The sequence below is a fragment of the Lepidochelys kempii genome, chromosome 20 (assembly GCF_965140285.1).
Source record: "Lepidochelys kempii isolate rLepKem1 chromosome 20, rLepKem1.hap1, whole genome shotgun sequence".
NCBI lineage: Eukaryota > Metazoa > Chordata > Testudines > Cheloniidae > Lepidochelys > Lepidochelys kempii.
In genome coordinates, this window is record NC_136399.1 from 21,346,398 (window position 1) to 21,372,461 (window position 26,064).

Here is a 26,064-nt window from a genome sequence, read left to right on the forward strand (position 1 = left end):
AGGTGGCTGGTGGTGGAGGGGGGAAGGGCTCTTGTGAGAAGACGCCGGGATTTCCCAGGCCTGACCTCTGCTTCAACAGGGGGCAAATATACAGCACAGCATCCCCTAGCCACTGCGCTGGGGCCAGCACTGACTGTGAGGGGTGCATCACTTATAGAGTGCCCCAGCCTACTCCCTGCAGCAGAGCTCCCCCTAGTGCCACACTGAGGCCTCAAACCCACTCCTCATGCCCCCCAAACCTGCTCCTCATGACCCCCTTTCCCCAGTTCTATTGCCCTCTGCACACACCCTCCCCATGGGGCCCCTGTGCTCAGCTGCAGGGCCTGTAGTAGACCCTTGTCAGCGCCTGGGACAATGGGCCCTTGTTGTGGGCATCCAGGGGTGCACAGAGCAGCTGCGATTCACCGACCAGGGCCCAGCCAGGCCTGGGACAGAGCTGAAACCAACCCCAGCCCGCAGGCCACTGTGAGGGAGGGGGGCAGGTCACTATCCCCAGAACTTGCCCCAACCACTGCCTTCGTTGGGACAGCGACTGGCTGCCGGTCCCCACCACTTAGGCCCCCAGGCTGCAGCTGGGACCAAGGTGCCGGAATCCCTGCCCCAGAAACCCCAAAAGAGCCTGGTTCCCTGGAGTCCCAGGCCAAGGCCCTCACATTCAACAGGAGACTTCCGTCCCCCGGTGCGGCCACTATTCCCGACTCGCAGGGACATGCCAGACCTTTCCCACCTCACTTCCACATCTGGATCAGGCACCTCCGACTCCTGGGGATGGGTCTTTGCACCAACGCCATGTGCTCAGCTCCTCCCCACCCAAACACTCTCTGCAAGGCCACCTCTAAGCCAAGCGCTCCCCAAACTACACTGGCTGGGCAGCACTGCCCGCAGGTACAGAGGTGACCTCGCTCCCCATGGCTGGACCCTCTATCTTCTGTAGGGGGTGGCATGCTCTCATGTTCTGTAGGGGGTGGCCAGTATCCTCCCCACTCAGGCCCAGGTTATTCCCCCAGTCCCATCAGTCTGAAGGGCCAGCTCAGGCCCTGCCCAGCACAGTGCAGAACCAGCCTCAGTGACACACTGTACCTCAAAGCAGCACCCTGGACCTCCATATTCCACATGGTGATAGGACTGTGACGTGTCTGGTACAAAGTCTGCCTTGGGAGGTATCGTTTACAAAGTCTAGATCCATCTAGCATTAATAGCCTGTTGGACCCAGAAAAGGAAAACGGGGAAGGAATAGTGGGAGCACATGACTGTCTCCTCACTGGTCATTTGGGAGAGGATGGCCAGGACAGAGGGGCTGATTCAGCATCTGTGCACGCAGCCTGTAACTCAGGTCCAGAGAGGGAACTGTGTAACTGACTTTACGGAGGGGAGCAGTCACACAGCTAACTTCTTGGGGACAGAGAAGGGGGTGACGGAGGGTACCCCAATCCATGCTCCAGTCTTCCTGGACCCCAGTCCTGACATGCGTGTGGAAAGTAACTGTGTCTCTTTAAGTCAAGATGCAGCTCCCACACCTGTAACAGCCAAGAAGTTGAGTCCAGGAAGCTTCCAGGTGGTGGTTGTCTGTGAGCATGCAAAGGACCCGGCTGGCTGACGGGGTGGGTTTTCCTCTGGGCTCGTAAGACACAAAAAGCAGCTGAGGGAGAGCTGCTGCATAAAGGTGCATCTGACTAAAGAGTACAAACTTGTAACCCAGAAAGCACAGATCACAACCCTGTAAGGAAAAGGGGAAAGGAAGGTCTCAGGGCTGGGAGTGAGGAACACAGGGTAAGGCCAAGAGTGGAGATGGATTTCTTGCATATGTATAGTCCTGGGGTTGGGAGACATCTCCGCACAGGGCCAGCCAATATGCAGAATGCCTTACATCCTCACCTCACTAGACCCTGCAGTACCAAATCCCCAAAGGTACGATTGGATTGAGAACCCATAGCGAAGGGAACACTGAAGAAAAAGAAAAACCAGTAACTGAACACATGTTAAGGTTCAGGAAGGAGCTGGAAGACACAAGAGGTATCGAACAAACCAGCCAGTTTAAACAGAGGGGGTGGTATGACAAAGATATTTGCAAACACCCAACTGCATATCCCCATTGCCTGCGATGAGGTGATGTACCTCAGTTTCCCCTTCCATACAGCAGACCAGGTTTATTATGGTTTCTCTGCTGTGACAAGCTTCAAGCCTGCTTGCAGGTATTAGCTGAGAAGCAGCATTACCATATGGCCTCTTAACACAGGGTGAGTTCTTATTTACCACTCCTAGCATGTGCAAGAGCTTTCCCCCAAAATCATGCATATTGCACCCTTTTCCTAGGGTTTGACATCAGGGTTAACACGAACACCACATTTTTTTATCATGAGGTTTAACAGTAGCACCGAAGATACTTGTAAACATCCTGTTCCTGTGGTTTAGTCTCAAGAGATGCCTGGGTCTGCTCAAAGGCATCGGCTAGACACCATCTCATCCCCAGTTTTCACATTGTGGTCCCACAGACATCTTTACATACGCTTAGGAAACGCGCCTGAGCAACCAGGTCAAACATTTGTTCAAAACTTTAAACACCTTTCCCCCTCACCATTTCCCATCAGATCTTTCATCCTAGGAAGTTCTGAGGTTTTGCTATGGGTATGTTGCTGAAATAAGTTGAGAGGTTGGGAACGCCCACAGCCGGCCTTTCAGTGGCAACAAAGGAGCACCTAGTGAGACAGATTTACATCAGCACCAGCCAGACGTGTCAGTGGCCCGATAAGGGGAAACCACTCTCCCAATTGCCAGCCCAGAGACTCCTCAGAGAGGGCACATGCCCAGTGAGGGTTAACCCACGCCACAGCAAGGATCTTCCTAGCAGCGGGAGGAAAGTTTAAAAGAGGGACAGTGACATCATCACTTGGCCTCTCTCCTCCCCCATTTCAGCATCTGGAAGACAAAGACTTTGAACTGAGGAGACTGGTCCCCGGCTGGGAAGGGAATCCAGCCTGTGTACTGAGAACTGTCAGCTGCTGTAACATCTCTTAGGGTGAGAGACTGCTTCATTCAGATCTTGCTTAGTCTGTTAAAGTTAGAATTTAGAGCAGGGGTGGGGAACCTTTTTTCTATTGGGAGCCACTGACTCACATAAAAAATCGGTTACAGGCCACACACAGCCAGGGGGGGGAGGGGGGGAAGGCTCGGGGCTTCTCCTAGGCTCTGGGGTGGGACCAGAAATGAGGGGTTCAGGGTGCAGGAGGGGGCTCCGGGCTGGAGCCGAGGGGTTTGGAGTGCAGGAGCAGGCTCAGGGCTGGGGCAGGGGGTTGGGGCGGGGGTGCAGGCTCTGGGAGGGGGCTCAGGACTTGGGCAGGGGGTTGGGTTGCAGGTTCCGGTGGGGCGCCGCTTACCTCAGGTGGCTCCTCGTCGGTGCCGGGGCTAAGGCAGGCTCCCCCCGTGCCTTGGCCCCCTGCTGCTCTTGGAAGCAGCCCATGATGTGACCATGTGGCTCTGTACTGTGTGTGCGGACAACGCCCGCAGGTTCCCGGCCAATGGGAGCTGCAGGGGCAGCGCCTGCAGGCGGTGGTAAGCGCATGCAGACTCTGAACTTTCTTGATCACCCCTGTGCTTAGCAGCTGCAGGGGCAGCCAACCCGACCAGCCTGGCACCCTCGCTTCCCCCACAGCAGGGCAAGCCGCTGCTCGCTACAGCCCCATGTGGGGCACCGAGGCTCGGGGCTTCCAGCCCATGGCGCAGATACTTGCCGTGGGCCGAATGAAATTAAGCAGGGGGCTGGATCTGGCTCGTGGGCTGGAGGTTCCCCACCCCTGGTTTAGACTGTGTTTCTACTTTTATTTCTTAAAAAGAAAAGGAGTACTTGTGGCACCTGAGAGACTAACAAATTAAAATTCATGAAGTTGATAGATTTCCACTCCATACGGCTAAATTCAGTGCCTTTCATAATGACAGGTTTCAGAGTAACAGTCGTGTTAGTCTGTATTCGCAAAAAGAAAAGGAGTACTTGTGGCACCTTAGAGACTAACCAATTATTTATTTCTTAGGTAACCAACTTTGATCTCAATGCCTGCTACTTATAGTCACTTCAAGCCTGTCTCTCTGTAGTTAATAAAGCTGTTTTATATTTTACCTAAAACAGTGTAATTTTGGTTGATGTGCTTGTGGAATCTCAGCTCAGGTTAACAAGGGCTGCGGCACACCCACTACCCTGTGTCAGAGTGGCAAATGAATTAATGAGCTTGCACAGTCACTGGCATAGTAGTGTGAGAACAGTTCAGGCAGGAGTGTTAAGGGGGTACAGCAGTTCCACAGTTTCAGGTTGTACCCCAGAGATCCATTACAGCCTCCCCATATGAACTCATACCGAGAAGCTGCTGGACCCCTTGGGACAATACCTGCCCCCTGACACTCGTGTCATCAGGCCAGATGGAGAACACTGTGCCCAGCACAGCAGGAGATGCCAGGCAACCCTCAACATCACCCAGCAGCACATCCCACCCAGCACCCAGCACCAGCTCCCCAAGGGCTCAGGTGTGGGTGGCAGGAGCTGAGCCATCGCTGGTGGGTCAGGGGATGAGGAGACAGGGGTTCAATGCCTGGTCTCCCTTTGTGACCTTGGGCACGTCACAACCTGGGCCTTGGCTTCCGTCAGTAATGCAGGAGAACCCTGCTTCCTGTCTCCACCCTACTCGTTGTCTCTGTAGACTGTGAACTGTCTGGGGCAGCGATTGTGTCTGTCCATGCAGCATCTGGCACGAAGGGGCCCCGATCTCAGTTGGGGCTGCTGGGCGCTCCCCTCAGACAAGCACCAGGGGAAAGCAGGTCCAGCTTGGCTGGGTCCATACTGGCCGCGAAAGCCCCAGTTCTGGGGGCTCTGGGCCTGTCACCACACAAACAGGGCTGGCCCTGCAGTGGGCAGTCAGCACCTCAGTGGAGCAGGGGCTGGGGGTCCAGGCACAGAGCAGCGGCAGCCACTTGTCTAATCCCAGGGGAACTCTACCAGCCAGGAAGGGCCAGCACCAATTCCTGGGGTAAATGGTTTGGTCTGTAAAAGGCAACTGACTTCCTGCTGGCGAGGGCCGCCCCCCCCCGCAAACTATTTCCCCCTCCCCCACAAAGGGCACAGAAAAGGGGGTTAAAAGCAACAAGCTTCTGTCTACAGCGGAGAGTGTCGGGTCAATCCCTGTGGAGCCGGAGGGCGCCCCATGGGGTGGAGGGGCAGGGCGGAGAGGTGCCATCCAGCCCTTGCAGGGCACCAGGCTCCTCCCTCACTAATGGCCACAGCCCTGGAGTAAGGGAGGGCACTTCACAAGGGAGAATCTGATTGGGCAAGACCTGAGACATGGTGAGAGTGGGGGCTACTGTTACAGAAGGAGATGAAGTCAGGACTCCTCGGTTCTAGCCCTGGCTCTGGAGGGTGGGTCTAGTAGGTTGGAGCTGTGGGGTCTAGGAGCCAGGACTCCTGGGTTCTAGCCCTGACTGACAGAGACTCTCCATAGCCTTGGGCACCTCACTGCACCTCAGTTTCTGCCCCATGAGCTGGCCCCACTTCTACTAGCCTCTAGCAGGTGACTGTGTGACTGAATTCACAGCTGGTTTGTGCTTTGGGACCCTTGGGTGCTATGTAATAATTATACTGAAAGGAAACGGACACGCAGCTCCTGGGCTTTCCGCACACAATGGGCAGCTAGAGAGTCTCAGGCCAAATGAAGCAGCCCAAGGAGACCCCGTACTGCATCTGTGGGAGTGAGAGTGCGGCGTGGGCCTCCCCTGGAAAGGTCTGCAAGAACTGGCTGCGCCCTGGAGTACAAAGCAGGCTGGCAGGGCCGAGGGCTCAGTGAGCCAGCAGATCCCGCAGATGGGGCAGGCTTAGATGGGGAAGGGCTCTAAAGGCAATGGCAATTCAGCTGGTGTCTGGTGCAGCCAAACTAGTCCAGGATGCCACAAGTCCAGGCCAGGAACCAGCCCCACCCAGCTCTGCAGGTCCCGGAGGGAATTGGACCTGGACAGACCCCCGCCCCCCCTCGGAGTAAAACCCCCCCAAAGAGCAGCCAGGGGCCCCCAGCAGTGGCTTTGGGGCAGTTACAGAGGGCGACCCAAGGGCACCAGAACCTTTTTAGAAGCGTGTTGGGGGATGCAGCCCCTCCTGCCCCACAGTCTGCGAGGGCCTCAGCCCAGCTGTCCCAGGGTGGCTGCAGGCAGCGCAGTGGCCCTGGAACCCAGCCCAGGCAGGGGTTTGGGGAGCCTGCCCCCCCAGCTCCCCCGGCCCGGGGAGCTGGGCTGAGCCTGCCTGGCTGGGGAAGGAGGGGAAGGCTTGGAGGCCTGGCCAAGGCAGGGAGCTCCAGCAAAGCAGAGGCTGGGCACAGCAGGGGGGCCGGGGGTCTAGGCCATTAAAGGCCCCGACTGAGCTCTCATGTCTCTGAAGGGGGAGGGGGCACCTGTTGTTTCTTTCCCTGGAGCCCCCTCCCCCACCCCCTGGGAATGAGCTAGCCTGGAGAACAAAGGCAGCCCAAGCTCCTGCTGGCTCTCCCACCCCGCTCCAGGGGCTGGTGGGAGAGGGGCAGGCCAAGGGGGTGGGGGGAATCTACCCCAAGACACTGGGGATGTGGGAAGGGGCAAGAGGCGGGATCCCTGGACTGTGGGGCACGGGAACCATGGGGGCAAGAGACAGAGCTTCCCCCCCAGCACCCACAGATGGAGGGGGTCGGGGGCTCAGGCCCAGATTGTGCAGCACATTTGGGTTTGGGGAGCAGAGTTCCAGGGCCTGGACCCTACAGCCAGCCCATGGGCACCAGGCTGGGCTCCCGTGCTGCGGCTTGTGGGGTGGGGGATGTTACACCCCCCATCTGGACTCTTACTCGGGCCCACTTTTCTCTGCCCGCTAGCTCATGCCCCCAGCTAACAAGTGTCATGTCCTCACCGTGGGGCTCTCTAGGGGCCCAGGGCTGCCCCATAGCCCAAATCAAAGCCCAGGATCCAGACTACAGCTGCCTGGAATGGAACCAGCCAGAACCCGGCTCTGACCATGCTGAAACATGGGGATCCCCAGCCCAACCAGTCCCAGCACCCTGGGAGGTGCCCATCACGGAGACTGAGATCCCAGCTTAAAGGTGATCCAGGACCAGAACCGTGGTTCTGCTTTGGGGCTGATCTCCCATTTGTGGGGAAGACAGAGAGGTCTGGTGGATTAGTGCAGGATGGTGGGGGTGGGTGTTAGGACTCCTGTGTTCTGATCCTGACTCTTGACACTGAATCACTCATAGCATGGGCAAGTCCCTGCCACTCTCTGCCTCAGTTTCCCTTCCGAAGTAGGGCTGATAACCTTCACCCTCCCCTTCCCTGATGGGCTGGGGGATTCCTGAGAGCTGGAAGATCACTGTGAACACAAGACACACCAGACACCCTCAGAGCATCAAAGCAACTGCACACACACCTCTGCTGTCAGGCGGCTCCCCAAGGGTTGGGGCTACTACCCCAGCTTCCCTTCCTTGCTAGACTATTTATCAGTCCTGTCCAGCTGGCCTCTCTGCCTCTTCCACTGCTCCAAGTCCTACTGCCAGCCCCTCAGCTCCTGGCTGGAGAGCCCCCGTCTCACTCCATGGACATAGAGCCCCCATAGCCAGTGCGGGCCTCTCTGCTCTCTCGCAGGCAGCTTCATATACTCTGGCATCATTCCCAGCATGCCTTGCTGCCCTGCATGGTGCCCTGCCGATGGCAGCCTGCTCCTCCCCAGCACAGTGTGCCTCCGGACAGAGGGGGTTTACCTGCTGGCCCCTGGAGATGGGGAGAGCCGGTCAGCTGTCTGCCAGCCCCCCTGGAAGAAGGGTGGGGGTTACACTCAGCTGCTAACCCACAAGGTCCCGGCTGGGGACTGGGTCAGCTGATTCAGGGCAGAGGCTGTGCGGCATCCGGGCTGGGATTCTCCTGGGAAAGCAGCACTCACTCACACATTGCTCCTGCTCTGTGGTTTGGGCCGGCTGGGAGCCAGGGCTCCGGGAACAGCCTGACTCACTGCGCGGCTTCTGCTGCCAGCCAGAGTGCGCAGAGACGGGAAAAGGGAGAGACAGACAGGAAAGGGATTGCACAGGGGAGCCATGCCATGGGTAGTCCTGGCCGCTCGGCGATTCCTGAGGGCAGCAGGGAGAGAACCAGGATCCCGCTGCTCCGAAAGCCCCAGTCCCGAGACCTGGACTAAGGGAGAATCCCAGCCTAGGCCGGAGTCAGGGTGAGCGGTGCCGTGCCAGGCGGCGGCACACATGGGCATACCCGAACACTGCAAACCAGACTTTTCCTAAATCCAGGCAAGGCCCTGATGGCTGCATCCTGGTCAGCTCTTTCCATCCCCGCATGCCATGGGAATCAGTAGGCCCATCCCTAGACGTCACAGCCTGCTCCACACAGCAAAGCCCAGCGATCACGGGTCAGGAGCCCACCCCAAGGGGTGGGGGCGAGGGGGTGGGGGCAGGACCTGGCAGCCACAACCCTGAGGCTGAATGAGCCAACACCAGCTCCCGATGCTGCCTCAGTCCCTGGGAAACTCAGCTCTCTGGAAGGTCTGGGGTGGGGGGTGTCAAACTGCTCAGGGAGACGTCACAGAGGAGCTCTCTGGGGTCACAAACCTCCCGGTGTTCCAGGGGGCAGGTGAGTGTGTAGGATTTGCTCTGGGGTCAGGGTGGGCGCTGTCTGGGGTCCCATTACCCAACACACTGTTCCCACGGCCCAGCTGCCCTAAGCTGCTCCACATGGGATCTAGACCCTCAGCCTGGGGCTTGGCTGGTCATTTGCCCTCTGGGGCTTCCCACCCTCTGCTGAGCTGCTGGCACCCCTGAGGACTGATAAAATTTGTTCTTCAGCAAGGTGCCAGGACTCCGAAGCCCAGCGGGGAGCAGACCCGGCCCCGGCCCCGGCCCCGCCACTCATGAAGCATTCTCTGGCTGCTTTCTCCCAGCTTTGTGTAGATACTTCCCCCATGCTGCTGGGGACGGGGTCCGGGCCTGGGTGTGAATGAGTTAATAGGCAGCAAGACCTGGAGCAGTGGAAGAGGCAGAGAGGCCTGCTAGACTGATAAATAGTCTAGCAAGGAGGGAAAGCTGGGGTAATAGCCTCACGCCACGGGCTGAGAGGAGGGGTGTGTGCACCACAGTTGCTGTGATGCTCTGAGGGTGTCTGGTGAGTCTTGTGTTCACACTGATCTTCCAGCTCTCATGAATCCCCCAGCCCATCAGGGAAGGGGCGGGTGACGGTTATCAGCCCTACTTCAGAGGGGAAACTGAGGCAGAGAATGGCAGGGACTTGACACTGAATCACTCACAGCATAGGCAAGAGTCAGGATCAGAATAGGCTCTGCTGGGGGCTATGGTAAGTCAGGAAGCCCTCCCCTTCCCCCCACGGGAGGGGTGTGAACACCAGAGCAGAGATTAGCTGAGCTCCGGGCTGCTCTTGGTTGGAAGATCAGGGAGAGCATCCACCCAGCCTGCAGCTGGGTCCTGCACCCGCCTTGCCTGTCTGGCGCGTTCCCAGACCCTGCCACCTCCCCCACCCCGGGAGCCTGGACAAGGGCCCCTTTCTGGTGCACCTCTGGGGCCCAATAGCAAGAGGCTCTGGGAGCTCAATGTAATGAGTTTAGCAAAGAGAAGGTTCAGGGCTGACAGTCCCTATGACAATGGGCTCTGCAGCCCAGCAGAGAAAGTCTAACCCACGCCAGTGGCTGGCCGCTGAAGCCAGATCAGCTCAGACTGGCAATAAGATGTGAATGGGTAACAGGGAGGGGCGTTAACTATCAGAACAGTTTACTGAGGGTTGTGGTGGATTCTCCATCCCTGGCCATTTTAACTCCTTTGGACGAGCTCAAGCAGGAGCTAGCCCAGCGCAGTCCTGAGGCCTGTGCTGTGCCGGTCAGGCTGGATGGTCACATGGATTATGAAATCTGACTGGCATGGACTGGCCCATGGCCAGGCAGAGCTCTTGGGCAATAAGCTAATGGCTCCTGTTGTGTATTTAACCCTTTGGTGCCCAGGGCTGTGCTAAGTGGGCAGCCCCTTACTGTAGCAGGGAGCTGTGGGCTAGATCCCCCGGCATAGCCAGCTGATGCCCCACATTCCAAGGGGGCAGGGTGCATAGCTTGCTGCCACCACCCCAGGGAACACAGGAAGGACAGCAAGGCTGGGAGGCCACAATGTCACTGCACTGGGGAGTACCATTATCCCCCTGAAATAGATGGGGAAACTGAGGCACGGGGGGGTCACACAGGAGGTCATTGGCAGAGCAGGGGATAGAACCCTGGAGTTCTGCCTCCCAGCCCCACACCCAATCCAGCAGACCAACCTTGTGAAATCTGTTCCTTGCCGTCAAGAGCACTAACGTCTGCTGAAGCCAAGCCCGACAAGGCCTCTTCCTGGGGTCCCCATGCAGAGACCCTCCCCCGGCAGAGCTGCTGGGGCCTCACAGAGCTGGTTGCTGCTTTCTGCAGCGAGCTCTGCAGTTAGAGCAGGGCGGGACTGGGAGTCAGGACTTCTGGGTTCTATTCCCATCTCTGCCTCTGCCTTGCTGCGTAACCCTGAGCGAGTCACTTCCCAGCTCTGTGATTCAGTGTCCTCTTCTATAAAGTGGGATAATTACCCAGGGCTGTGAAGCAGAAATGCTACCAGAGACGTCCCCCTCTCTGGAAACCAGAGCCCTGGACAGAGCATCCCAGTGCCAATCGCTTCCAGCCCCAGACCCAGTGCCATGGGCAGCCTGTGCCAGCCCCTTCAACAGGAGGAGGGGAAAATAGCAAGCCAGGTGAAAGTTTTGCCTTCCCTGTATCAGGTGGTGCCCAGATCTGCGCTGCATGAGGGACCAGGACGTCCAGGCCAAGAGAGAGATGACATGTTGAGCGAGGAAAGGCAATCAGTGACATTTCATTACAGGATGCACTGATTTGGCTGCAAGGGGGTTGGGAAATCAGTGGCACTGCGTGTGAAGGGGGTGGAGAACTGGCGGCAATGGATATGAGACCCATCCAAATAAAATGCAGAACCCTGGAATCCACAAACCAGACCTCAGGATGACAGTGTGAACCCGCTCGCCACCCAAAGCGCATCACCCAGGAGGTGGAATACAGCCTCACAATCAGCTATCCCCCTATCTCAGTCAGTACCAATAACCCCACTGCACAGAGGAGGAAAACAGATGCCCAGAAGAATGATTTACACAGTGAGTTAGGAGCTGAGCTGGAGACAGAACCCTGGCATTCTGACTCCCAGGCCCCCTGCTCTAACCTACCCACTAGATCCCACTCCCCCGAGCCAGAACCCAAACCCAAACCCAGGCATCCTGATTCCAGCCCCCTGCTCTAACCCACTAGACCAGGGGTGGGCAAACTACAGCCTGGGGGCTGCATCCAGCCCTTCAGATGTTTTAATCTGGCTCTCAAGCTCTTGCCGGGGAGCGTGGTTGGGGGCTTGCCTTGCTCCGCGTGTGTCATGGCTCTGCGTGGCTCCCAGAAGCAGGGCATGTCCCCCCTCCAGCTCCTATGCGTAGGGGCAGCCAGAGGGCTCTATACACTGCCCCTGCCCCAAGTGCTGCCCCCGCAGATCCCATTGGCTGGGAACCATGAGTATTCATGCCACGCCATACAATTTCTATACCCTGATGTGGCCCTCAGGCCAAAAAGTTTGCCTACCCCTGCACTAGACCCCACTCCCAGGCCCCCTGCTCTAACCTACCCACTAGACCCCACTCCCCCCAGACCCAGAAACAAACCCAGGAGTCCTGACTCCCAGTCCACTCTTCTTTTAGCTACCAGACCACGTGCTCCTAAGGAGCCAAGCACAAACATCTGGGAATGATCAGAGATGGGTGTGGTTTTAGCCCCTGAGTGTTGGCTGTTTCGAAGCTGGGGTGTTGGGTTGGGCCCTCTCTCTCTGACCCCCTGAGCACACAGGGAGTTAGGTGCAGAGCAGCCTGCAGTTTCAGGTCACATCAGGGGCTGCTCTCACATCGCAGAATGCTGGGACATGGCCCAACAGGTCTATAAACACTTTCCCCCCAAAAGGGACCCACCCAGCACCATTCTAATGCAGCCACCTCTGGGGTAGAGCACAATAGCCAGCAAACCTGCCAGCTGGGATTTTGACTGAAGACAATGGGGGCTAGACTGCTACTCACCCCGACAGCACCCTGAGGTCTGCACCTTGTGTCCCAACATGCCACAGTAATCGCACTGTGGGTTCTAAGCAGTCTGCTTGGCAGCTGAAAGGGTTAACAACCCAGTAGAGGGGAAGTGGCTCTTACACCCCCAACCCCGGTTGCAGGGGATGAGCCCACAGGGCTGGACATGGCAGACCCTCAGGCCAATCAGCCCAGTGATACCAGGGGTTGGAGGCACTTTCCTGGCCAACAGATATGGGGGTGGGGGGAGAAGAGGAACAGGGTGGTTAGGCCAATAGGATCAATGGTAACAGCTGCCTCTTGGTTGGGCTTTACCCCCTCAGCTGCCTCTTGGCACATCCAAGGGCTGGGGCTTTAACAAGCTCAGCCTGACTGGTGCTGGGAGCAAGTAGGGACCGTGAATGGAACAGAGCACACTCATGAGGGGCATCTCCGCGAGAAAGCTCACTGAGCTGGCTGCCTGCCACAGGCCACGGGACACAGCTCTCCCCAACTCCACCCTCCCCACTGGATCAGAGCCACCAGGCCCCACACCCACCCAGCACTGCCAGGGCAGGGAAGAGAGGGGCTTTGATAAGTGGCATTCCCAGGAGCAGCATCTGGGAATTCTGTGTCCCTAGGGGACCAAGGGGCGTTCGGAATCAGGACTCCTGGGTTCTATCCCCAGTTCTGGGAGGGGAGTGGGGTCTTGGGGTTCAAGCAGCCGAGCTGTGAGGCAGGACTCCTTCTCCAGAGACAAGGATAGAACCCAAGACAGGTCTACTGGTTTGAGTGGCGGGGCTGGGAGCCAGGACTACTGGGTTCTAGTCAGAACCGAATAAGGGCTTGTCTACACTGGCAATGAGTGCTTGAACGTGCGTAGTGACAGCACAGCGCTGGGAGAGAGCTCTGAGAAAACCACCTCCACGAGGGGCATAGCTCCCAGCACTGGGGCGCTGTCTACACTGGCATTTAACAGCGTTGAAACTTGCAGCGCTCAGGGGGGTGTTTTTTCACACCCCTGAGCGAGACAGTTGCAGCACCTGTAAAGTGCCTGTGTAGACAAACCCTAACACCCTGAGCCTGGGAACACTGGGCTCCATGTCAAGACACCCAGTGTCACCCACTCCCCCGCCCCTGATTACACAGCACCATGAACCGGAGTTGCCTGAGCTCTGGAGGAGTCCTGCCCTCAACCCTGCCACGTTCACTGGCATGAGGGTCCCGATCCCTGGCACCTTCCGCCCTTGGTTGCTTCCTCTGCACCCAACCCAGCAGGACCTCGGGGGAGGCAGATTCGCCCCCATCCTGATGGGCGTGGGCCACGGGCCAGTTCAGGAGGGGGACGGGGAAATGCAAGGGCGGTTCAGCCCTGGTCCGGGAGACGCCCCCTCCAGCCCCCCCATGGCTCCGTGTTCGTAGCTCGCCAGGGACTCCTGCCGCCCCCCAGTGCTCGCAGTTCCTGTGCCCCACTCGGGGCTGCCCCCTGGCGAGGCGGGGGGGGGGGCAGGAATAACCTCCCCAGCCCCGCAGCGTCCCGCCCAGCTGCCCTCTCCCAGGGAGTGCCCCCACCGGTCCCTGCGCCGCCAGGAGAAAGCGCCTCCAGCGCTGGAATTCCGCCTGCTCCGAGTTACAAGGGAAGGAGCCGATCCCCGGCTCCGATTACAGGAAACGCTCCGTTCCCAGCCTGTTCTGTGCGGGGCCGCGGGGGGGGGGTCCCACCGGAGCGCGGGGCTCGGGCTGCGGCGTCGCCCGCCCACCCGGCCCCGGGTCCCCACGCGCGTCCACCCCGTGCGGGGATCCCACGAACAGGCGCGGGCCCGGGAGCGCGAGGGATGCGGGCGGGGGGGCTCCGGGGCCCGGCAGAACCAGAGCGCCGCGGCCGGGGCTCCGAGGAGCGAGCCGGGACCGGACGGGACGCGGCACGGGGCCGGAGCCGCGTGCCCAGACCGGCGGAAAGAGGCGGGGCCCCGCCAGGGGGACTGGGGGCAGAGCCCGGGAAGTCAGCGCTGGGCTAGGAGCACACGCCTCCTCCCCCGGGGGTAACAGGGGGCCGTGAACCCCCCCATATTCCCCGCCCACAAGGGGCCATGAACCCCCCCCACTCCCCCGGCCCCGGGCTAGCAGGGGGCCGTGAACCCCCCCCCCCATATTCCCCGCCCACAAGGGGCCATGAACCCCCCCCACTCCCCCGGCCCCGGGCTAGCAGGGGGCCGTGAACCCCCCCCATATTCCCCGCCTACAGGGGGCCATGAACCCCCCCCACTCCCCCGGCCCCGGGCTAGCAGGGGGCCGTGAACCCCCCCATATTCCCCGCCCACAAGGGGCCATGAACCCCCCCCACACTCCCCCGGCCCCGGGCTAGCAGGGGGCCGTGAACCCCCCCCATATTCCCCGCCCACAGGGGGCCATGAACCCCCCCCCACTCCCCCGGCCCCGGGCTAGCAGGGGGCCGTGAACCCCCCCCCATATTCCCCGCCCACAGAGGGCCATGAACCCCCCCCACTCCCCCGGCCCCGGGCTAGCAGGGGGCCGTGAACCCCCCCCCATATTCCCCGCCCACAGGGGGCCATGAACCCCCCCACTCCCCCGGCCCCGGGCTAGCAGGGGGCCTTGAACCCCCCCCCATATTCCCCGCCCACAAGGGGCCATGAACCCCCCCCACTCCCCCGGCCCCGGGCTAGCAGGGGGCCGTGAACCCCACCCCCCCCATATTCCCCGCCCACAGGGGGCCATGAACCCCCCCCACTCCCCCGGCCCCGGGCTAGCAGGGGGCCGTGAACCACCCCCCCTCCCCCGACCCTTTGATACAATTTGTTCTTCAACAAGGTGCCAAGACTCCAGAAGCCCGCGGGGGAGCGGCCCCGGCCCCGGCCCCGCCGCTCGCTCACCCACCTCTGAGGCTCCGGGAGGTAGAAATCCACGGCGAAGCCGAAGAGGCTGCCCGGGGCTCCGCGGAACAGCGCCGGCTCGGCTACGTCCAGGTTGAAGGCGCGGGCGGGCTGCAGGGCGAGCAGCAGCAGCGGCAGCAGGGTCCCGGGGGGTGGCATGGCGGAGCCCGGCGCGCTGGCTGCCCCGCTCCCGACGCGCGGGCAGGACCTTGCGGGAGCAGGGCTCCGAGACCCCTCCTGGAAGCGCCCGCAGGGTGTTTCCACCCCGCCAAAGGGAGGAGTCACCAGCCGCGGCTGCGCCCACCCCCTGCCTGCGGGGTGGATCTCGCTGCGCGGAGATGGGGCGGTTTTGGAGAACACGACACCGCTGGCACCGGCCGGGCCGGGGGCAAGCCCGGGACCCCAGCGATGGGCCGGGAAGGGTCCGGCTTTGCGCTCTTGAGTTCAACCATAGGGAGCTTCTATGCAAGTGCAAGTAGCAAAAGGGGGAGCTCACACTTTTGGGGAGCAGCAGCCCCCCCCCCAAGTGAGCAAGATCCTGATCCCCGCGCCCCAAGGAAGTATGTCTGGGGGTGGTTCTGCAGCTAGCGGGGCCCCTCCCAGGGCTGTTCCCTGCAAAGGCCCTTTGCAGAAGGCAGGAAGAGGCTGGCAGAAGGCAGAGAGGAGGAAAAGCACTTTGATTCTATCCCTGATGGCTTCTCTGTGGTCATTATCCTATGTCACAGACAGGGAAACTGAGGCCCTGAGAGGGCTGGGCCTCAGGAGAGCGGGGCTCGATTCTCAGCTTTGCCACAGCCTCCTTGGGACCTGAGGAAGAGCCCTGGGTAGCTCAAAGGCTGGCCTCTGGCCTCAGCAGAAGTGAGTCCAACAAAAGCTATTCCGTGCCCCACCTTGTCTCTCGGATCCTGGGACCAGCCCGCTACAGCAACACTGCAAACAACAGCCTCCTGTGTGCACTGGGCAGGCCATTGCATCTCTCTGGGCCTCAGTTCCCAGCTGTAGCATGGGGCTAAGGATCTGCCCCCAGTGGGTTTGGGGGGCAGTGCCCAGAGACTGCTGCAGCATGGGGGTCACATACACACCCTCCCCTGCACGTACCAGAGGCAGGGTAGAGAGCAGGTCTCTTGGCTCCCCACCCACTGGCCTCTCCACTTGCCAGCCCCCTGGAACGGCCACTGGGGGGGCACATCCCAGCGGCTCCAGCCCGGCTGAGTTCATGGAAAGAGGTGACCCTGCAATGTGCAAAACATTTGCTTAGGCAAAAGCCTTGGAAATCTCCCATAGTATCCCAGTACAGGAGGCCAGGGTGAGAAACGCCCTGAGGCTAGCGCTCGCCAGGCCTCCACCACCCCACTAGCTTTCCACTGACATCCCACTCCACCCAGCCTGAGTCAGTGTGGGGCAGGGAGCCCAGCCCAGCCCTCCAGCCCCTGCCCCCCTGAGGCTCCACAGCTGGCACAAACAGCAATTAGCCCTCACAGCCAGGGAGGGAGGGTGTGAAACAGGGAAGAGAACAAAGGGGGAGACAGCAAAAGTTAATGTCAGTGATTGCTTGAATTCTCAGCACATAGAAGCTGGGAAGGGAACCCAGGAGTCCTGGTGTTCTGCCCTCACTGCTGGACCCCACACCTCTCCCATAACTGGGACAAGAACCCAAGGAACCCTGTTCCTGCTGTGTTATTGTTGGGTTACTTGTGCAGGCACAGGTGTGTTACTGCAGGGTTGTTTTTGTACAGATGGGTGTGTTATCACAGGGTCACTTGTACGCACACTGGTGTGTTATTGTAGGGTTGTTCGTGCCAGCTCAGTCCAGATGAATTCAGCAGCTGCAGTCTGTCCTGGCCTCACTTGGTTCCCATGAACAGGGAGCAAAGGCAGGAGCCTGAAGAGCTCTCCTGGGGCTGAAGGGCAGGGAGCACCTTCTCCAGGGGCCCATGATGACCAGTGTGAGCCCCTACTGCAGGACAGCCCATCCCAGGGGGTATGGAGGGAAAGGACCCTGGGAGGGATCGGGGAGCTGGCTGGGTGAAAAATGGGCCCAAACTCGGGCTACTAGAAGCTGCTCTGACTTGCACCCACAACCCAGAGCAGGCACCCCAGGCTTTCCCAGCGCTCCCCAAAATCCCACCAAGCCAGGGAGCCAGAGGCAGCAGGGCTGAGCCATGGCTGCAGCAAAGCTGCTTTTGTGCTATTTCCTGGCCCCTCGGAAACAGGAAGTGCCAGAAATCTTGTGCTAGAAGTCATTTCCCCATGACTTCCTGGCTGGCGAGTGAGCCCCACCTCTGGGCTCCCCAGAACAGCCAGTGGGCTGGAGTGTCTCCACTCACAGCACAGAGGTGATGTCGGGTGCAGGGAAACTCCAGGGGAATCTAGTCGGTTCTGAGTTAGAAGGAGAAGGGAAATGGCACAGGAACCCAGCCTGACACCTCCAGTCCCCACAGGCAACCCTACAATAACAGCCCAGCACGCAGGGCCCCAATCCCCACAGGCAACCCTACAATAACAGCCCAGCACGCAGGGCCCCAATCCCCACAGGCAACCCTACAATAACAGCCCAGCACGCAGGGCCCCAATCCCCACAGGCAACCCTACAATAACAACCCAGCACGCAGGGCCCCAATCCCCACAGGCAACCCTACAATAACAACTCAGCACGCAGGGCCCCAGTGCACACATGTGACCCTACACTAACAAACCAGGCTGTCAGCCCCTTTGGCAAGCTGCACCAAGGGAGGTGCCATGAAAACAGTCTGGCAGTGACAGGCAGGGGGCGTTCACTGCACTATGGGCTAGGAAGGTGGGGCTAGTCAGTGCCACACCCCAGGCGGGAAGGTGGCTGGGGCAGAGGCCAAGTCCCAGACCCCGCTGGGGAGTGGTCTGGTGGGCATGGGGAGGGGAAGGGCGGTGCAATGAGAGTCTCCAGGTCGAGAATGGGGTGGGGCTGTAGTGTCCCCTCCCTGCCTCATGCCCATCTGTTTCTCTTCCTAAGCCCTCCTTCCCCAGCCAGTTTCATGCACTTAGCCAACACAGGGGCATGACATCCCCACTGCATCATAAATAGCCAGGGGGCAGCCAGGGGGATGTAATGGATGGGGGTACAGGGGAGCTGGAACAATTTGTACATTGTGGGAGCTGAGAGCTATTGAACCAAACTGTAAATCCTGTATAGGATGGAAACCACTTCAAGCCAGGACCCCTAGTTCCAGCACCTATGTGGGGGGACGTGTTGGGGCACTGCCTGAGCCTGGCACAGGGATCCCTGCAGAATTTAGGGCCCTCACCACAAGCAGGGGACAGCTGATGAGGTTTTGAACCCCCTGGCAGCAGAATCAGCCTCTTGGCCCAGTTTATTGGGGCACATCCAACCTGTAGCACAGACAGCAGGGCAAACAGGGAGGGGACAGTGGCAGGAAGGGGGAGGGGTGGCAGTGGGCTCTCAGGAGGGGGAGGGGGCTCAAGTGGGGGGATGGGCATAGGGCTCTCAGGTGGTGGAAGGGAGGGGCAACAGGGGGCTCTCAGGTGGCGGAGGGTCATGGGGCGCTTAGTTGCAGGGCAGGCTGCCAGCTGCAGGGCTTTTCCTGTCACAGCTGGATCCTCTTTGGGAGGGACCCTGTTTGGGGGAGGGAGGATTGAACTAGAAAAGCAATTCAATTGGGAGGGGTCTGTACCCCTTCCCCCATTCACCTCCCCCCCCATTCACCCCATGCTGCAGCTGCCCCAGGGGGAGGGGAGGGAACCAGCTCACCGAGAATTGGGGGCAAAGCCACCTCAAAAAGCCACTGCCCCCATCCTTGCCTCAGGGCTCCCCTCGCTTCATTCATCCCTCACCCCTCTGGCGTTGCCTCCATCCCTCCATCTCACTGCCAGCTGCCCCTCTCCTCCCCCAGCTCATCCTTTCATCATGTCTGCGTCCTGCCCTTCCCACCTTCCCCTCCACCCCCAGACTGACCAGGGCTGACACAGACAAGCGGGTCTCCTCCCACCCCTACCTAGGAAGTTGCTCTGCATTAGTCTGGGCCAGGGGAGATGAGTGTCCATCTGTCTGTCTGAGCAGGGGCCGGTTCCAGGGGATACGCAGCCCAGCAGGGAGCGGAGGGCTGGGAATCCCTTGGAGGGGCTGTGTTGTGTCAAGGGGCCCAAGAGGTTCCCCCTGCAGTGGTTGCCAGTGAAAATCAATCCAGCATCAGGGTGGCATGGAGCCCGCCGGGCAGCAGCACCAACTTGGGGGGTGAGCGCTGGAGCAGAGAGAAACCTCCAGGCCAGGGTCCCCATCAGGAGGGACAGACCCCACCCAGTCCGTCCGTCACTCTATCTGTCTGTGTTTCGCCATTGGGTGAAGAAGATGCTGATTCCCTTCTATCTGCCTTGCTCCCCAACAGCCTACTTCAACTGGCAGCCCAGTCAGCTGGCGCCATGCGGGAGGCGGGCAGGCTGTGGCACCCATGGGTTATGGGAGGGCAGTGCCATGGGCACAGCAGGAAACTGAGTCTCTGTTTGCACATGTATCCCTCAGCAACCAGCAATGGTGAGCGAGAGGATGTGAAAGTGTGTGTGGGGAGTAGCCTGTGTGTGTCTGTGTGTGTGTGTTGGTGCCGTCACTATTTCACAGCTAGAAATGACTCAGACTGCCACGTCTTAGGGGTCCCACCCCAGCCTTGCCAACGCCCCAGGGAGCTCAGGTCTACAGGGTGCTAGTCATGGCACATGGCACGCAGCACAATGAAGTCAAAGCAGGGCCGTGGGGCTGGTGCACAAGGGGTTAAAAGGGCTGGGGGGGCCCACTGCCTGGGCTCCCCTGTGCTGGGGTGTTACTGGGGGTTGCTATGGCAGCAGGCGCCCGCTCAGGGACACGTGGCCAGTCTCAGCCCGGTTCTGTGGGTAATAAGGACTTGGACTCAGGGCAAAGCCCAGAATTGGGCAGGGCTCAGCTCCCTGGGGGGGCCAGGGGAAAAGACCCTACAATAAATAAAACTGCCCCTGTCCTGCTCCAGATGGCCCAGCCAGGGAGACTCACCCACTTGTTTTTTCTTCCTGAGGAAACAGTGGGGTGAAAGGGGCAGACCACAGCCAGCCCCTGCCCCCATCTTCCTCACATGGGAGCAACCCATGCACCACCCTCCCCACCGGGCCTGGCTGTGGGAGGATGTCTGGGCCAGCGACCCCTGGCGACCTCGGGGCACTGACACACAGCTGCGGAGGGCGAGGGGTACTGGGGGAATTACTCACCGCTGGCTGCATTCCTGGGACACTGATGCAATGGGCTCTGTGCACACATCTGGGGGCGGGAAGGGGGAGCCCAGGCTGCAGAGCAGGGAACGCTCTGTGCCAGAGAGCAGCAGCAGCCGCGGCCCCATGACTTCATGGAACCAAAATAGCCCAGGTGAACCTCACACCGCCCTCCAGTAGCGGCAGATAGGGCCAGCCCCCACGCAGTGCTAGGGGTGCTGTTCTGGAGTGAGCTGGTGGGGGCTCAGCAGGGGGTGCTATGCTGCAGGGAGTGGGGAGGGGGCTCAGCAGGGGGCGCTGTGCTGTGGGGAGAGAAGTGGGGATCAGTAGGGGGTGCTGCGCTTCAGGGAGTTGGTGGGGGCTCAGCAGGGGGCGCTGTGCTGCAGGGAGTGGGGAGGGGGCTCAGCAGGGGGCGCTGGGCTGCAGGGAGCGGATGGCGGCTCAGTAGGGGGCGCTCTCCCCTCTCAGTCAGTGCTGACCTCAATTCCCCAGCACGGTGTTAGGGGGCACTGTGCTGGAGGGAGTGGGGTGAGGCTCAGTACGGGGTGCTGTACTGCAGGGAGGGTGTGCGGGGGAGCATGTTGGGGCTGCACTCTGCGTCCAGGGCACTAGACGGGGCCTTGCTCACTGCCCTTGGGGCCAAAGCCCCTCGCCATGCTGCAGGGCTGCGCTGAGGGTGCTCGGCAGCCTGGGTGGGGGGGAGCGGTGCCCAGGCAGTGGCGGGGGGTGCAGGGCTTGGCAAAGCGGCAGGTCGATCAATACTGCTCAGGGTGACGGGGGGGCTCTCAACAAAGCCCCATTGAGGGAGCAAGGAGGCAGCTCAGCCTTCCACAGCCACACGGCTCAGGGGGCCAGGAGGGGAGATCAAAGGGGGCTGGGCACCTGGCACTTAGTTCACTGGGACCATGTTAGAGTCCCCAGCGCCACCCCCACAAGCCGCACCACAGCTCAGCAGGGCTAGAGCGGGGGGCGGGGAGAGGACTGGGAGCCAGGACAACGGGGTGGGGGTGGGGATGTGAGCTCAGAGCATGGGAAGCTCGGGGGGGGGGGGGGACTTTGGGGCCCCCCAACAGGAGGGATGCATTCTTTGGGCTTAATCATTAGCAACTGGCAGTGGCTCTTCCATGCTCTGGTCCCAGCAGGCCTGGGGGTTCCTTGGGCAGCAGGGGCCTTATATGGACCTCGATTTATTGCCCTGGCTCAGTCTAGAAGAAGGGGTGGGCAAACATTTTGGCTTGAGGGCCACATCTGGGAATAGAAATTGTATGGGAGGCCTTGAACGCTCACAAAATTGGGGTTGGGGCACGGGAGGGGGTAAGGGTTCAGGCTGGGGGTGCAGCCGGGCCCATACACAGCACCCAGGACTCACTGCCACCCCCAGACCAGGGCTCCCCCTCTTTCCTGCCAGGGCCCTGGCTGTGGCAAGCAGGCCACCCCCCCCAGGCTGGGGGTTCCTGGCCGGGCAGCCCCAGAGCCACCCAGGCTGTGTGTTGGGGAGTTTGTGTTGCCCAGCTGAGCCTACAGGGTCCTGGTGCCACCCAGGCAGAGCAGGCTCGGACCCCTGCTCTCCGCAAGCAGTGCAGTAGTGGGGAGGGGACATCAGTCCTCGCCCCTGCCTGCTGGGGGGACAAGGCCTCCACCATGTCTCCCCCAGGAGTGGGATCTGAGCCTAGCCCCCACCACAGTTACATGCCAGCGACTACATCCTGCCCCTTCCTGTTCCCCCTGCAGCCAAGTGGGAGGTGCTGTGTGTGTCACCGTGCAGCCCCCTGCTGGGCAGCATTACCATGGCCCTGCCATGTACCATAGCCCCCGTACTGCCACCACCAATGGGGATTCTCCAGCAGCTCATGGGCCAGGGCTGCAGCAACTGGAGGGGACCGGCTCTGCCTGTGATGCTCTGAGCTATTACCAGACAGGAAAGGCTGACTGTGAACAGAACAAGTTCCTGGTGGGGGAGGGGAGGATTTGGCCCACACCTCTGGGCTGCAGGGAGAGCCCCGAGTGCTCGGCTGTCTTGCAGATGTTTCCATACCACCGTGCCCTGGAGCAGTATCAATGGCGGGAAGGCGTCTCTAGTGGGAATTCTGGGGATAAGGGAGAAAGATCCCAACTTGATCAAATAATGTTGGGGGGGGTGCTGAGGGAGGAAATATGTGGGGGTTTGGGATGGGGGGTAGGAAATGGGGGTGGGGCGGGACGGAGGGGTAGGAGATTTGGGGGTTGTTGGGATGGGGTGTAGGAGACGGGGTGGGGTAGAGGGGTAAGGGATTTGGGGGGTGTTGGGGTAGGGGTGTAGCAGATGTGTGGGGTAGGGGAGATGATGTGGGGTTGCTGGCGTGGGGGGTTTAGGATTTGGGGTGTAGGGAATGGGGATGTGGTGGTGCAGGGGTGGGGATGGGGAGATGTTTGGTAGGGGAAATGTGGGGATGTTGGGGTGGGGGTAGGAGAGATGTGGGGGGTGTAGGAGATGGGGTGTAGGGGATGGGGAAGTGTAGGTGGTAGGAGATGTGGGGGTAGGGGAGATGTGGGGTGTTGGGGTGGGGGTAGGGGAGGTGGAGGGTGAGGGGATTATGAGGTGGGGGTGGGCAGGGCTGTACAGATGCTCATCTGGTTCAGGCATGGGGCTAGGGGTCAGGAGACCTGGGTTCAGGTCCCAGCCCTGCCCCAGCCCCACCTCCTGCAGGACTGTGGGCAGGACCGCTGGGGCCAGATTGTCCAAAGGGCTCAGCTCCCCTCTTCCAGGGGGATGCATGTGTGAAGGCCTCTAGCACTTAGTAAAGGAGTGACTCCATTGGTGGGCAGCAGTAGAAGGCTGTTATCCTCTGTGTGAGCCAGAGGGGGATGTGACACACTTAGCCAGTGTGTTGCACACCTGCCCTGGGGAGCCAGGCCATCAAAAACTGGGGTCTGCTTGGCAACCCCATCTGAGGATTTGCTCCCCCTGGGGTTGTGGGGGTGATCTACGAGTACCTGATGCAGGGGGGGGGAGGGGAGGGGCTGGTCAGTGGGTGGCCAGTGCCCGGATGGGAGGGGAAGAGGGAGGGGGGTGTCAGGGATATGCCCAGCCCAGGTGCCGAAGCACCAGCAGCCAGGTGAAAACAATCCTGCCTGAAATCAGCCCCTGCCTGGCAGACACCCACCCAGCTAACCCTGGGCACCTGCCCCCACCGTCGCTGTGCACCTGCTGGAGGAGACTGAGGGGCAGGGGCTGGCCCCCACTGTGTTCCCCCAGAGACAGCCACAAAGGCTCCAGCCCAGAGCTGCTGGGGCTCAGGAAGCGTCAATGCAACAAAGCGAGGGGGAAACACAGGTCAGAGACAGCCAAGCTTCCTCATAGTTCAGCGGTGCCCCTCAATCCCGACCCGCAGCCCCTGCTACCCCAGCCCTGGGCTCCTCCCTCCCCCAACTCTGTTGGTGCCCCTCAATCCCGACCCGCAGCCCCTGCTACCCCAGCCCTGGGCTCCTCCCTCCCCCAACTCTGTTGGTGCCCCTCAATCCCGACCCGCAGCCCCTGCTACCCCAGCCCTGGGCTCCTCCCTCCCCCAACTCTGTTGGTGCCCCTCAATCCCGACCCGCAGCCCCTGCTACCCCAGCCCTGGGCTCCTCCCTCCCCCAACTCTGTTGGTGCCCCTCAATCCCGACCCGCAGCCCCTGCTACCCCAGCCCTGGGCTCCTCCCTCCCCCAACTCTGTTGGTGCCCCTCAATCCCGACCCGCAGCCCCTGCTACCCCAGCCCTGGGCTCCTCCCTCCCCCAGCTCTGTTGGTGCCCCTCAATCCCGACCCGCAGGCCCCTGCCAGCCAGTGAGCCAGTCATAAAAAAGAAGTGGGTCTCCTAACCTGAACTAAAGGCCCTGCTCCCCGATGAGAAGTGGGTAAATGTGACTGCCCCAGTGCTGCGAGCCCAGCTCTGGGCTCCCCCCACCTCAGTGACTGAATTTCTCCAGGGCTGCCCTGGGGACCGCCTGCTGGCACTGGGTCCAATGGGCCCGTGCACCTGGGATGAGAGCGAATCTGGCCTCAGCCAGGTCAGCCCCTCTGGGGGGCTCCTAATGAGCCTTGTGGTTGGAAAGAATCTGGACAGCAGGAGCTGCATGGCTGGAGTGTGATGTAATGAGAGGGTGTAGTGGAGGAAGAGCGAGGGGAGCTGGGAGAGGGGGAGGAGGGAAGGGAGGGGGAGCTGGGGGAGGGCGGGCAGGGGGACCTGAAGGGGAGGAGGAGGGAGGGAAGGGGGATCTGGGGGATGGGGAGGCAGGGCAGGGGGAGCTGGAGGAAGAGGGAGGGAGGGCAGGGGGAGCTGGGGGAAGGGGAAGAGAGGGGGAGGGGGAGGAGGAGGGAAGGGGGAGCCTCAGAGAGGTGGGCAGGGCTGATTTCTCTGCACAGCATTTCCCCTCCCTGTCTCTCTGCTCCAGCGCCCTGCATCCCTCCTCGCCCTGACACAATGGGCCCTTCCTTTGCTCCGGGGTCTGGGCTGTTCCCACTGTGAGGCTGCTGCCATCCCCTGAGTGGATTCTTCTGGGGATGCACCTTGCAGTCCCCAGTGTGGTGCAAGGGGGCGCTGTGCTGCAGGGAGCGAGGTGGGGGCTCAGCAGGGGGCGCTGTGCTGCAGAGAGCGAGGTGGGGGCTCAGCAGGGGGCGCTGTGCTGCAGGGAGTGGGGCAGGGGTGCAGTAGGGGGCGCTCTCCCCTCGCAGTCGCTGCTGACCCCAGTTTGGCACTAGGGGCATCAGATTTTCCCCTTGGCTGTAGATGCCTGGCCTGGGCCTCCCACAACACCTGGGCGTGGCAGCCTCACGTATGGAGCCACAAGTGGCTGGGGTGGCGACATTCCTCCCACGTGTGCAATGCGGGTGTGCTGGGGAGGGGTTTCTCTGCCGAGCCACATGGGGAGCTGCCTCTTTGCCCACTTCCCTGCGCCCTGGCCCCTGAGCCACGTCTGCCTTTGAGCCCACCGCTGGGTGAAACAACTGGGCCTAGAAATGGCTTTCCTTCCCCCAGCTGTTGAATTGCCCTGCTCGAACTCACAGCCCCGGGACACAGCGAGGCTAGAAATGAGGGTGTTGGCCCGGCTCCCACCGGCCATGGCCCTGGCGTATGGTGCCATGTCTGTTTGCAGAGGGGCTGCAGGAACATAAACAAAACACGACCAAAACAAAGCACTCCACCTCACCCAACACCCCTAGGGGAAGAGAGACTGAGTCACACAGGGGCACTGGGCCCATGGCTACCCGGGGACCCCTACGCAGCTTGCAGCAGCTGTACTGGATCGCTCCCCAGACTGCCCAGCACTCAGGTGGGGTGCAGCATTCCCAGGAGCTGCCCTCTCTGTGCAAATGCCACAGGCGGCTGCCACCCCCAGACTTGGGCCCTGGGCAGACTGGGCCCCTGGCCTGGCTGGGGCACAGACGGCTCCGAGCTGTGTTAGATAGGGCTTCGGCAACCGGATTCCCCCTGCCCAGCAGACAATGGGAGCGTTTCCTGCAGAGCCTGGCAAGGGAAGGGATGGGGACGGGTGGGAACAATGCGCTTGCTACGGGCATTTCCTGGCTGTTAATAACAGGCTGCAGGGGACACGGGGACAGGCAGCTCCTGATGTCCCTGGCAGTGGCGGTGGCTCTCACCAGGGCTGCTGGTCCAGGATCTGGTTGCGTTGTGATCAAGTTGCCCAGTCGGGCTGTGCCCCAGACATGACCAGGGCCCCATCTGTGGCTCACTCAGCCCCCCCACATGTCACAGGCAGCTTGTCATGGAGGAGTACGTGTTTCCCTGAGAGTCTGAGCCCAGGCTGCTGGGCTCTGGTACCAGGTCTGCAACTGCCCTGCAAGGTGAGCCAGGGG

General features: G+C 60.8%; 1 protein-coding gene across 6 annotated transcripts in view; it reads right to left on the reverse strand.

Moving 5' to 3' along the window:
- Positions 1 to 15,277, reverse strand: part of ITGA5 (integrin subunit alpha 5) — a 54,224-nt gene extending 38,947 nt beyond the window's left edge. For 2 of the 6 annotated variants that reach the window (XM_073318282.2, XM_073318279.2), the window contains exon 1: positions 15,007 to 15,271. In XM_073318282.2, coding sequence (XP_073174383.1) covers positions 15,007 to 15,161 — 155 coding nt within the window. In that variant the 5' untranslated portion in view covers positions 15,162 to 15,271. Of the gene's footprint in view, positions 1 to 1,517; positions 1,685 to 15,006 lie in introns of those variants that run through there. The other 4 variants (XM_073318274.2, XM_073318273.2, XM_073318281.2 and 1 more) reach the window with 3 other exon arrangements.
- Positions 15,278 to 26,064: the final 10,787 nt, after the last annotated feature.